Raw genomic sequence first — 13184 nt, 5'->3', positions numbered from 1 at the left:
GAGTGTTCCTTCACAGGTAGTAGAAGTAGTGGAAATGATAATCATTTTCTACTGCACAGGTCTTATGGAAAGAGAATCCTAATAATGACCACAATTAGTGATGGAAGTCCTGTTGCCCTCAAGGTTGGGTGTAACCTCTTTTTCTTTTCCAGCTTTTTAAACATAAAAATAAGTTTTTAAAAAACAAAAACTGGCAAACACATTTGAGCGTGTGCTTCCTATTCTACATATTCTAGCCACGTGAGGTGGACATTTTGATGATGACTATATATAAATAATAAAGCTGAACACCATGAACATCATTACTGTTCATCATAATTAGGAGTTCAGACTTCCCAAGTCATCTGAATGAAATCATAAAATTTGCGGGCAAATAGATGGAGTTAGAAGAGATCATATTGATCATGGTATCCCAGACCCATAAAGACAAACATCACCATCTCTCTCATCTGAGACTCTTAGCTCTGAATCTTCAGATGTGAGTATTTATCCTGTAATAACTATAGAAACCAGGAAAGTAAAAAAGACGTGCTTCCTGCTCTTTTAAAGAGCAGATTAACTTTGTTTTCTATTATTTTCTTTGCTTTTAAAAATACTTTATCTTTTTTTTTCTCTTGTGTTTGGGAGGGGGTATGCATGCGCATGTGTGTACTCATGCAGAGGCCAGAGGAAGAATCCAGTGTCTCACTTCACTTATTCATTTAAGACACTGTTCATCATTCAACCAAAATCTCAGCAAGCACCTAGGAGCCTCCTGTCTCCATCCCCAAGGCTGGGGTCACAGGCATACAAAACCAGGCCAGGCTAGGGATTTGAACTCAGGTCCTTATGCTTGCACAGCAAGCACTCTTAACTGGAGAGATCGCTTCCCCAGTCCCATAGATACTTTTTCTTGATTTTTCAACCTCAGAGTTGCCTTCTCAGAGACAAAGGAGATAACTCCCACATCCTTCCCTTTGTGTCCATGGTACTTACTGAGAAAGGCAAAGGATGTTCCTAGAGGACAAGATAGAGACCATCATCACCCATCACATTTCTTGACTACACAAGATTCATAAAGAACTCCCTGTGTGTGAGGTCTTCCTGAGCAGTTTCTAGACTCTGAATTGCAAAAAGTGAGGCAGTCTGTGACCCTCACTGCAACTGGATAGACAGCTTCATTACCTGTCTGTGTATCACAAGTTCAAGGCTTGGGAAAGGCATCAAAGAAGCCCACACTGGCTTTAAGTCCAAACAACCACCTTCAGCTCAGTTATAAAGCCCTTCTTTGGATTTCTGCTTGTTGTCTGTTTGTCTCGACTGGTTCAGAATTAACACCCTTTAAAATTCCAAATCATGGGCTTTTGAGATGGCTCAGTCAGTAAAATGCCAGCTGCATAAGCACAAGGATCCAAGTTTGGATCATCAGCACCATAGAAAAATTCTAGGCATCACCATACCCATCTGGAACCCTAGAGTAGAGCTGGGTGCATAGGGATAAAGACAGGTGGATCTCTAGTCACTTGTGTTCATCCAGCCTAGCTAATGTTGGGTTCAGTGAGAGACCCTGTCTCAAAAGAGGAGGTGAAGTATGATAGAGGAAAATGATCAATATCCACCTCTGATGTCTACATGCATACTTACAAAATTAATTAATTACAATAATAGTAATGATAAGCATCCCTATAAAGACTCTATGCCTAAAATTGGTTAAGAAGAAAAGTAAACCTATCACTGAGAAACTCTTAAGCTGGAAAAAGATCACTGAAGACAAGGCTGAAGTCAGAACACATTAGGAAGACATCTAGGCATCTGGAAAGGAAACAAAAGACCCACTTCACAGCCTACTCACTTTTCCCTGCTGGGGACAGCTCCCTGTAGGCTCACGTTGCACTATGAGATGACATCCCTCCAGGATGGCTAGGGACCTTATCATTCTCCACCTTCCACCCTGAAGTACATCCTTATCCCCCAAGTACATTTTTTATCCAATTACTGTGTATTTACAGTGAGCATAATTATACCTAATTACTTAATTAGCATGACTGCATGCAGTTTCTAACTTTAAGTATGTGATTATAGCCGTGAAGTACAGAACAGACGAGGTCATGGCTATCAAAAGGAAGGCAGGTTGCCTTGACCCAAGGAGATGAACAAGTGTCACTATCTTTTTGCCAGATGGTGAAAACTTTGAAGGGCATACTCAGGTATGTTCAGGGTCTTCAAATCATTTGGGGAAAGTGAAGTTATTTAATTTCATGTCCTGGGACTGAGGGTTATGATAAAATGGTATGGTTGGCTTATACCATACCCGGGAGATGCAGGAGTTTGTATCCAGCTACAATTGTTCTCTAACTGTTGAGAGCCTCAGTACAAATGTGTGAGTATATTTGAACTTGAGCTTGTGGACAAAGGACTTAACTCCCCTGACTCCCAAGATGGTCCATCCTGGCATTCTCCAGATCTTCCAAAAGAGAAAGGAAGCCAGATATACCAAAAAGAGCATCATAGGATTCTCAGACATCTGCTAAATATCTTAATTAGATCTGAAAATAGGATGAAAGGAAAACCAGAGGTAAACAATCGTAGCTTATGTTCATTTAAAATGTTCCACAAACCACTGCCTGGAAATCAGGACCTGTGAATGTCCAACCAGTGACAAAGTCTAACAGACAATGTCACCATTGCCTGCATCAAGATTCTACCTGTGATTACCCTAAGGGTGGTTGCCAAGATCAACCAGCATAAGAATGGATAACATCAGAACCTCACACCTCCACATCTCTCACATCCTCTGCCATGTCACATCTTGCCAATGTCACCTCCCCCATCAACCACAGGCAGCACCTCCCATATGGGAACCTCTCTCAGCTGCATACTTGAGGGAGCTCCCAGATCAGTCCTGTAGCCAGATCCCCTTCTTGCCATTAGAAAGACCAGCATGACTTTCTGCAGAAGAAAAGGCCAGAAACGTACACTCTGCCTCTAGAGCAGCAGCTGCTGTTGTGGCCTCTGCTAGTAGTTCTAGGAGAGGCCTGCTCCTCCCAGAAAAAAAAGAAGCCCATTTTCCATATTTCATGTGCAAGTCCATGATGCTGAGCTAAGTGGCTGGGGAATAAACACCCATCATTACCCTGGGCTAAGCGATGTTTGTTAGTACAGAGGTTGACAGAAATCTATATCATGCAGATGCACTATTAATACTGCATTGCACACACAGGCTCTGTGCTCCTCTCTGCAGCTGGGAAAGCAGCCCCGGCAGTTCCTCTTCCAGAAAAGGCAAGCTCTGTGACTAATCATCCCAGAAGCAAAGGAGGAGACAAGCCACTTACTCACCCCCATAAAGGCTGCAGACTAAGCCTCTCTGGCCCTATTTGCTTGTGTGGAAAGTTCATAGATGGGAGTAGGAGAGTGCACAGTGAAGCTGTCTTGGGGAAAATGAAGAGGGCTTAGGCCTCCAAACAGGTATATTGCAGCAGAAGAAGAATGAAGAAGGGTCAGATTTGTACTCTACTCTAGCCCCAGCTTCCACACTTAATATGAGACCAGTAGATGTCTATAGACTGAGTAGGGAAACAAAAGAGAAAATGCCTTCCTGGGAAGCCTATAAATAAAGGGATTTTGGCAATCTCATGAGAGGGAAGGGCTATAAAGACCTCAGGTAGAGAGCTTCCAGGTCACCTGTGATGGACAGAGGAAATGAACATGAGAGTGGTCAACTGGGAAGGGCTCAAGGTTAAATGCATGCCGATCCTTCAATGTGGAGTGACTCACAAGGATAACTGGAATTGGTATGGGGGCCAGCTTGAAAGTGACACAGGGAAAATGAAGACATTGGTAAGACTGCAAAAGCAGAGAAGAAAAGAAAGTGGGTGCCTGAAAGGGAAGGGCTAGTCAGGAGCTTGAAACTGGCTCACAAGGAAGGACTCACCAAACACTGTTGACATGCACAGAGAGCATGAACACACTGAGAAGCAGAGGGTCCAGCTCTGATATGAGCACACCAACTGACCTTTGACCAATGATCAGATGGAAGTGGTATGCATTAGTCTGTGTAAACATCCACAAGAACCATGCATCTACTGCTTCGATAATTCAGAGGAGAACACATTTCAGAAAGCAGGCAAAGAAGGGTATGCATACCCACAGAGGATCTGGAACAGGAGGTGATCAGCAGAGGCCAGTCTAATGGGAACTAACACTACCTACCTAAGTGCCTCTACTTTGTAAGACAGTTTGACTGTATATTACTAGGCTATATAGTCTTAGCATCTGACCCAGGAATTACTCCTATTTACACACATAAGTTCAAAACTAGGTCCACATATAAAACTGCACCTGAATGTTTATGGCTTTATTGTCCCAAATAGGAAGCCACAAACAATGAAGCTATCTATTACCCACTTCAAAAAACGTTACCCTGAAGCCTTAATTCCTGGTACCTTAGAATGTGAACTCATTTGGAAATAAGGATTCTACAAATAAAATTATTTTAAGTGATCACCTTGAGGTAGAGTGGACCCCCTAATTAACATTCACTCTGGCCTTGTTAGAAGCCACATGAAGATAAATGGGGTGATTCATCTTCAATCTGAGGGACAGTCAAGGTGCCGGCTGTCCCACCAGATACCAAGAAGCTCAGAAGAATCTCCACAAGTTTCAGGAAAAGTGACACCCTACCAGCATCTTGATTTCAGACCATGGCAGCACACTCATGTTGTATGAAGCTGACTTGTTTGGAGTGCTTTGGTACAGAGCTCTAACAAAACAATACAGTGTCCTCCAGTAGATGAGCCAGTGATGAAGTGTGATACATCCAGAAGATGGACAGTTCCTCAATATCAGAAAGAAATAAGCTATCAGGCCATCGAAAGACATGACAGAATTTAGGGGCATATTGCTAAGTGAGTGAAACCAAGCTGGAAAGCTAGCTTCACTGTGATCCCAACTATATGACAAGTAGAAGAGCCCTGCCACAAACAATGGGAACAATAAAGAGATCAGTGGTTGCTAGGGGTGGGAATGTAGAAGATAGAGGATTTTAGAGCAGAACACAGAACTGCCAAACACCAAGAGACAACCCTCCTAAAAACTGTGGACTTACACTAACAACAATCTTTCAATATTATCCCATTGCTATCACTTATCCCAAATGAACCATATTCATGTCAGCTTTAATAATACGGAACACTGTTGTGAGGATGGGGAGTAGATGGGAACATGTGGGAACTCTACTTTTAGCTCAAGTTTTATGTAAACCTAACACTACTCTATGAAGAAAAAAAATATCTAATGTCAGGAGTAGCTACTACCTTTCTGAAGGCAATCATGGTCCCTTATGATCTTGAGTCTTATGATCAGAGAGGTACAAGTGCCAGACAGGTGTTGACCCAGCCTTGTGACTATAAGACCTTGGTCACCCTTGAATACTGTACACAGAAAACTGTCCTTACTCTTCAACAAGATGACTCCCTAAGTTCAAGAGGTATGGGGGACTGTTGGGTACCTAGAATTCTAGGTAATTGATTTAATGAATAAAGCTAGTTGACAGGTTTCATGGTTTTGGTCTGTTGTCTGTATTATCCCAGGCTCGACTTTGGGAGCCGTGTGTGATCTAGAACAAACTATCAAAGCCTATAGTTTCAGTTGCTTTATCTATAAAACAGGGTAGCAGGTTCTTCCTTGGAAAGCTAGTTACTGATCACCTAATATAAAACACATCAAACACCAGCTCAGTGTTTGGTCCAGAAATGCTGAGATTACAGATGAGCAACCTTGCTAAAGCGCCTAGGTCATGAGCCATCCATATTAATCAATTTTCCATGACTATAACAAACACCTAAGATCATCAACTTATATAGAAAAGGAGGGTCCTAATCTGGGATAAGTTGAACCTATTGATTTTAGGGCTCTGGCAAGGTTTTGGGTGACAACAGTAGAGAGCATATGTTGGAGCCAAAATCACTCACCTTGTGCCCAGAGAGGAAAAGAAAGTGAGGGAAGACTGTCATTCAATGACTTTTGAGGACATATCCCCAATATCCTACAACTCCCACTAGAGCACTAGAGTCTGCTTCTTAATGTTTCTACCACCTCCCAAGAGTGCCTCCCTGAACACCAAGTCTCCAACACATGGGCCTTTGGGAACACTCAGGATCCAAACTAAAGCACCATCTGAGGAATGTTATCTAGTGTCTGCCTTGACCTTAGTGTTAAGCGGTGTGGGCAATAGAAACTAAAGAATTAAATGTCAGTGCTGAAAAGGTGGAGGTAAGTCGGTGCCTGGTGCCTACTGGACAGTCAGATTAGCTGCACTTGGCCAATTTCAGGTCACAGAGAGACCCTGTCTCAATAAACATGAGTGGGGTCTGAAGAGAGATTCCTAATGTTGTCCTCTACACACATGAACACATGTGCACACATAGTGTGAGCATATGCGTGGGGTTGGATAATTAGAAGTGCTACAACTGGGAAGAACATAAATCCATGATTGGGAAACAGTACACATTTATTAGAGAGGCAACAGGGTGACTTAGAATGTGGTTGAAAGTCATTCAACACTAGTACATGTATGCCTACAAGCCATGAGCTAGAAAGAAAGAAGGAAAAGTCATGTTGGGATAGTGTGAGTATGCTAGGGATTCACAAGAGGCTGGAAATGAAGTGCCATTATAACATAGTATATTAAGGAAGAAAATGGCATAGGACAATGCTATACAGAGAGGCAGATGTGTTATTTCAAAACAGAAATTACACTACAGTAACAGTTAGTCAACAGTGATTGCCATAAAATGAAATGCCATGAAATTAAATAAAGGATAAATGCTGGAAAGCCAAAAGCAACAGCAAAGCAGAATGTACAAGGTGCTGTGGGGAGGGGATTTCTAAGAAGCAGGGGGTCAGCTGGGCAGTGGTGGCACACGCCTTTAATCCCAGCACTCAGGAGGCAGAGGCAGGTGGATCTCTGTGAGTTTGAGACCAGCCTGGTCTACAAGAGCTAGTTTCAGGACAGCCTCCAAAGCCACAGAGAAACCCTCTCTTGAACCCTGCTCCAAAAAAGAAGCAGGGGCTCTTAGGATTTAGCTATGGTTGGCAGTCAATCTAAAAAGATAACAACAATATATGTCTCCTCCCTCCATTTTTTCAAAAGTCTAGAAGAATGCCTGACACAAACCTATCCTACATGTGTGTTTGATGGAGAAGCTAAAGTCTTCACAGAATAGTGCATAGATGCTAAGAAGAAGAGAGACTTGGGAGACTGGTCCAACTATACAAAGAGATCAAAGAAAGAGAGTGGTGAATATCCTGGGAGGCAGCTTAAAAAGTGGGCATGTAGCTCATCATGGCACAACAAGAGGTCATGGGGAGAAGAAGAAACAGACAAATGCAGTCTTGGAGGAGGGCAGTAGAAGGAGGTGCCAGGCATATAAATACATTGCTGTTTGCAGGATGTGAGGTGCTGATCCTGGGAAAACAGGAACACTACTTGGGAACAAAGGCAGACATAGACACCTGAAGACCAAAGGGATGAAGAAGATGGAAGCAGATTTTTTCTCCCCGAACAGCCTGTTTCCTAAACAGAGATTAAGTTCTAAGAAAAGGAATGATCAAGAGAGCCCAAGGCTTCAAAGACAACCAGGATGACTTCTCCCCAGCCAAAGGTAAAGATCAGAAGCCTGACTCTGAAGATGACAGCAAGCCCAGGCCTTCCAACGAATGAGTTTACTGCAGCCCACAAGGTTCACAAAGGTAATCCAGGCCCCAGTGTTGTTATGCACACATTTCACCATCTCCCTAGTGATCCATTTGGACAAGTCAGTTCTGTCTCGTTCTGTAAGATACAGCCCAAGACCCTCATCTGTATACAAGGAAGGCAATATCCATTTTCTAGTACTTTTGAGAATCGGGGAATCTTTACACAAATAACAGGAAGCTTATTAGGCTCAAGCTAGGTACGCAGGACCAAGTAGGTGCATCTTTATTCAGGTCTTTCAGAATTCGTGGAAAGGCTGAATCAATTCAGAATGAAGACAATGTCAAATGCAGAGCATTTTCTGGGAACATAAGCCAGAGGATGCAAGCATCTGATAAGGGGTTGGAAACAGGTGATCTTTAAATATCCTTGCAGCCTGACATGTGATGCAAAATGCTGTGGACCAGATTGAAGACAGATAGAAAATGAGAAGCAAGGAGCCAACCAGCATCCTAATCACTCTGGTCAAAAAGGTCCCATGACTCATGGTAAACACAAGAATAAAGGGGGGGAAAGCACTCCACACTTAACCCATTGCTAGAGAGGCTGGAGAGTGATGCCTGCAGCTTTAGGAAGCTCTAAAGTCCATACAACTTCTTCCCAAGTGACACATGCTAAATGGGACAAAGGAAGGAACTGGGTGGAGGAAGCCCTGGGAACCTCCATATGAATAATATTTTCTCTTAATTCCCTGTTTCTTGCTATCCTTCCAAAGGAGTGACCCTAATCTTACAGTAGATGCTCCTGTCTATTAATGTGTCAAAGCAGACATGACTTTAATTATTATGATGGCATCTCACTGTACACGATGTTGTATCATAGAGTGAGTTCCCTGGACTGATGAAAACTTGGGAATGAGATACCCCAATGCCTCTCAGTCTTCTTGTCCCTGCCTGTGTGAGTCACAGGAAAATTAGTCAAATACAGTTGTAAATGCTCCTACAAAGTACTTATTGTGCCACATGTGTCTTCTGAAAATAATTCATTACTCACTGTCTATTGATAGGTCAAAATGGACTGCTGCATGAAAAAGATACTTTTCCTACTGTCAAAGGGCTTGGACAGTTGGAGTCAACCTGTGAACTTCTTGTGATAAGGTTTTGTTTGCTCCCCTCCAACTTCAAGTCTCTGCCAATAAACCGAGAATCCCCACTAACTGCTACTTGCTTACACAGAAGCAGCCCGGTTCCCTAGATGGCTGTGTTGGCTCACACACCAGAACAAGCTCCAGAAGGAAGGCTCTGCATGCTCCAGGTTTTCCTGCTATGATGGCTCCTTGGCTGTGAAATTTTTCCTGACATCCAAGGACATGCATTTAGTCCCAGAGCTTCCTCCACAGCTCCTGAGTTCCCAGGAGACAAAGACCCTGATGTCTCAGAAGAAACTTCCCTTCCTCCCACATGACACACTCACCCTTCCTTGTCTTGAAGCTGTGCAGATGGCATGGTACCCAAAGCTTCAGTGAACACATAAGACCCTAGGATCAGAGACTCTGTACCAAGAGCCCATGGCATCCACTAAGAGCATGCAGTGTTGCTCATCAGTCAAGATTCTGTACTTGGGAATTTGCCTGGTCATTAAAGTTCATTTGAACTCCAGAAACCAGTGCCTCTACATGAACATTTCCAGTAGAGGCTGCACGGGGCAATACTTGAGTGTCTATACTTAGATATGTATGTGCACTTCCAAATGGAAGATGAAAATGTTTATATTTATCACATGCAACATAGTTCAAAATTATTCTTCCAATTTTCATGCCATAAACAAGTGTACTCTTTGAATGGTCTATTCTAGACCACCTTTTTTTTTTACATTTGGTGCTTTTTGTTGGTAATTTTGCTCTAAAATGGCTTCCAGGCATAGCTTTGAAATGCCATCCCATGATTCCAAACACAAGATATTGACCATATGTCTTATAGAGAAGAATGTATACAAGATGGGTGTTGATCAGCTGTTAGCTGAGTCGCATGTGAATGAGTCAGTCATGCATGTTAACCAAAGTGTTTGTGAACAAAATCACACATACAAGATGAAATGTTATATACAGGTTAGCTGATAAAATATTGCAAACCTAACACTGCATTTTCTCTAGGAGCAAGGGTTCAGAGTTTTCTAATTCACCATTCACATGGACTTTTTGGAAAAGAACTACCTCAAACAGAAAGAATAACATATGTATTCAAAACGGCAATGGCCAAAGAACACTGCAGAAGAGTGTCCTTCCTGGCTACCCCCATCCAGGGGACAAGCCTGACCTCAGACAAGCACTTAGCTGCTGGGCTGTTCTTTGCACAGTTTCACACTGTATATCTGGAACCTTATCTTTTCCCTATGGCCAACCTTGATCTAGAATCCAGTTATCCTTTGTATGACCCTCACAGGTAGCCTCTGAAAACCGCTGGTGCAGATTCTAAATACTGAGGCAAATGATGATCTCAGCTGACATAAACCCAACACTTCTCATTGTGGGAACGCTCACTAAATAATCTCAGAGCCAGAGAAATGGAAGCAAATGCTGATGGGATGACCCAAGTGCTGCTGGAAGTCCCAGTAGGAGCAGCAAGAGTTATGAGATTTGAAGAGTATGACCCAAGTACAGAGATGAGCATGGGATGAGAAAGACCAGAATATAACTTTTCCTAGGCCTACCCCCAATGGATTGAGACATGAAAAAAAAACCCGTGGGAATCCTGGCAGCTGGAATTGTGGTGCTCATAACCTTTGCTACTCTGTCTGTATGGTGAGGCCTCTCCCTAACAGGTTGCTTTGACCCCTTCCTGGTGTCCCTGCTCTCCAGTGGTATCTCTGAACTCTCCTGAGCAGTGAATCATTCCCTAGGAGGCAGGAGCAGTGTGAAAGGGAGACGCTGTGCATTCGTATCATGGGGCCCATTGAGCCTGAGGATGCAGGAAGGAGCATATAGTTGGCTGGAGAGACCAGCCACCCCAGCTTTCAGGAACTGAGAGGGAACCTAGTAGGGCTCAGAAGAAATACAAAGAGAGTAGCTGCAACCAACAGGAAATGAGAGACATGGAGGAAATGGGTGCCCTATATTGTACGAATTGAGGGGGGATTCCTGGAGCTTGAGTTGGAATGTTTCCAGGGAGTACATATTTGGGGGCTGGACTGGGCAGCTAGAAATACATCTCTGTTCAAATGTGCTCACTGCCCTTCACTCCCTCCCCCTCCCAAGGAGGCTTCTGATGACCTCAGGGGCTGCTGTGCAGACAGAGCCAGGCCCTGTATTCCAGCAGCTAGGCTGGGTCTTCAGAGAAAACCACCTCCTCTGTGTGCCCTGTCCTACAGGAGCACCTCTCCCTCCCTACTCATGGCTATACTGAGCTAGGTGAATAAAAGAGGGGACTAAACTTTGACCTGTGGCCAGCCCTTCCTCGGGGACTCTATCCACTGGCATCTCCTAGCCCAGGCTATTCTCTGTGCTTAAAGACAAAGAGGAAGGGTCTTCTAGAAAGTGGGAGGTTACCCTAGAAGGTTCCAGAACCCCAGAGACATGGTTTGCTTCCACACCACCCCCTACCAAAAAAAAAAAAAAGGGACAGCATCCAATCCTGTTACTTACATGTGTCTGGCTTGTGGCAATTGTGTCCCTGGCGGAAGTACTGGGGGTTCTCAATGACTGGAATGCGGGTCATGCCAATGACCACTGTGTCGGGCCCAGCGTCCAGAGAGGAAGGTGTGGTGATGCCATGGTTGATGTGGTGCAGTGGGCTAGCTGAGTCTTCCTCGCCACTGATGACAGCCACAGGACCTGCATGAATCATGAGAGACACAGGACCTAGTGAGGTCACATCCACTCAGTACCAGCACTGCCCTGTTTTACCACCACGTTTTCTTAGAAGAGTCCAGTCCATTTGATAATTATTGCCCGAATTCCCCGAATGCTGGGGTTAACACAACTCCAGCCAAATTCTCTTCCTTTAAAATCACTGACTCTTGACCAGTAGAAATTGTTCCCCACAAAAATGAAATAACCACTACATGAGTCATTTTTAATTTCTCCCCAAGCCCAAATGAGCTCAGAATAATAAGCTCATGTTTCTTTGTTTATGCAGCAGCGACAAGACTTAAAAACAGAACCTAGAAGTAGTTGCTCCTCTCTGTCCCTCCTCTACTTGAAACACTAAAAATGACTACTGAAGAGCTGGGGATAGCCTAAAGTGGTGAGGTCCTTGCCTCATAAGCATGAGGATCTGAGTTATATCCCCAGCACCCACATAAAGTATGGAGGTACACACTGTGGTCCCAGTTCTGGGTAAGCAGAGCAAAGAGAATGCCTAGCGCTTATTGGCTATCTATAGAGCTCCAGCTGTACCAAGAAACCATGTCTAGGCTGGGCGGTGGTGGTGCATGCCTTAAATCCCAGCAACTGGGAGACAGAGGCAGGCAGATCTATATGACTTCTATGACTTCGAGGCAAGCCTGGTCTGAAGGCAACACAAAGAAACCTGTCTTGAAAAACAAAACAAACAAAAAGAAACCATGTCTAAAGAAATTAAGGTAGAAAGTAACTGAGGAAGAACCCAAAGTCAACATCTCACCCACATATACATGGTCACAGGTGCTTGCGCGCGCGCGCGGCACACACACACACAGAGAGAGAGAGAGAGAGAGAGAGAGAGAGAGAGAGAGAGAGAGAGAGAGAGAGAGAGAGAGAAGAGAGAGGAGGGAGGGAGGGAGGAGGAGGGAGGAGGGAGGGAGGGAGGGACAGACAGACAGAGATGCATACATAAAACTACAGAGTTTCACCCCAGAAATAGTCTGGGGTGCATGTGAGCATTAAGATTCTAAATGATCTCCTTTTTTTTTGTGAATATCCATCTAGAAAGTGGGAGGTTACTCTAGAAGGTTCCAGAACCTATGATTAGGAAATTGGAGGCCCCATGGCCTTTAGCATTGCCATCAAATTTCCAGAGGGGTGATATGGCTTCTACTGGACTTGGTCATAACCTTCCTTCACTCACAGTGTTGCCCTGAGCCTCACCTAAACCATGTTTTACAAGTGATAGTAATTAGTTAATAGTAATTGGTGGTAGCTGGGATGGCTGTCCCACTCTTGAAATGTCCACATTGTCTCAATACGTACAAAGCATACTAACTACATTTTCACCAACTCCATTCTCCCCATTTTCTAACCCTAAGACAAAACCCAGTGAGTAAGATGACTCAAAAGCACAAGTTGACAGAGATAATTAATGCTGCAGTCTTAGCAGAACAATGATTGTGTTTGGTGGTGTATTTCTCCCGTGCATACAAATAAAAGCCCTGTAAAGGGAATTAGCTGTGACTGTGGCTTTCTACAACTGTGTTTTAAATGGCTGCTTTGCTAGACACAGGGTCCCCAGACAAAGTGCCTGCTGTGATTTGGTTTTGCGGCTTGAACAATATTTCCACTGCAGAAATCCATTACATCTTACTGAAGTTTATGGAGAGA

General features: G+C 43.8%; 1 protein-coding gene across 7 annotated transcripts in view; it reads right to left on the bottom strand.

Annotated features, from left to right (window-relative positions):
- The window catches only part of Ntrk3 (neurotrophic receptor tyrosine kinase 3), a 368787-nt gene that overhangs the window by 142820 nt on the left and 212783 nt on the right, over nucleotides 1-13184 (bottom strand). For all 7 annotated transcript variants that reach the window (XM_035441374.1, XM_035441375.1, XM_027408171.2 and 4 more), the window contains one exon: nucleotides 11313-11501. In XM_035441374.1, coding sequence (XP_035297265.1) covers nucleotides 11313-11501 — 189 coding nt within the window. The remainder of the gene's footprint in view (nucleotides 1-11312; nucleotides 11502-13184) is intronic.

The sequence above is a fragment of the Cricetulus griseus genome, chromosome 3 (genome assembly GCF_003668045.3).
Source record: "Cricetulus griseus strain 17A/GY chromosome 3, alternate assembly CriGri-PICRH-1.0, whole genome shotgun sequence".
Lineage (NCBI taxonomy): Eukaryota > Metazoa > Chordata > Mammalia > Rodentia > Cricetidae > Cricetulus > Cricetulus griseus.
The sequence above is the reverse complement of the archived record's forward strand: the minus strand, read 5'-3'. Positions and strand labels throughout refer to the sequence as shown.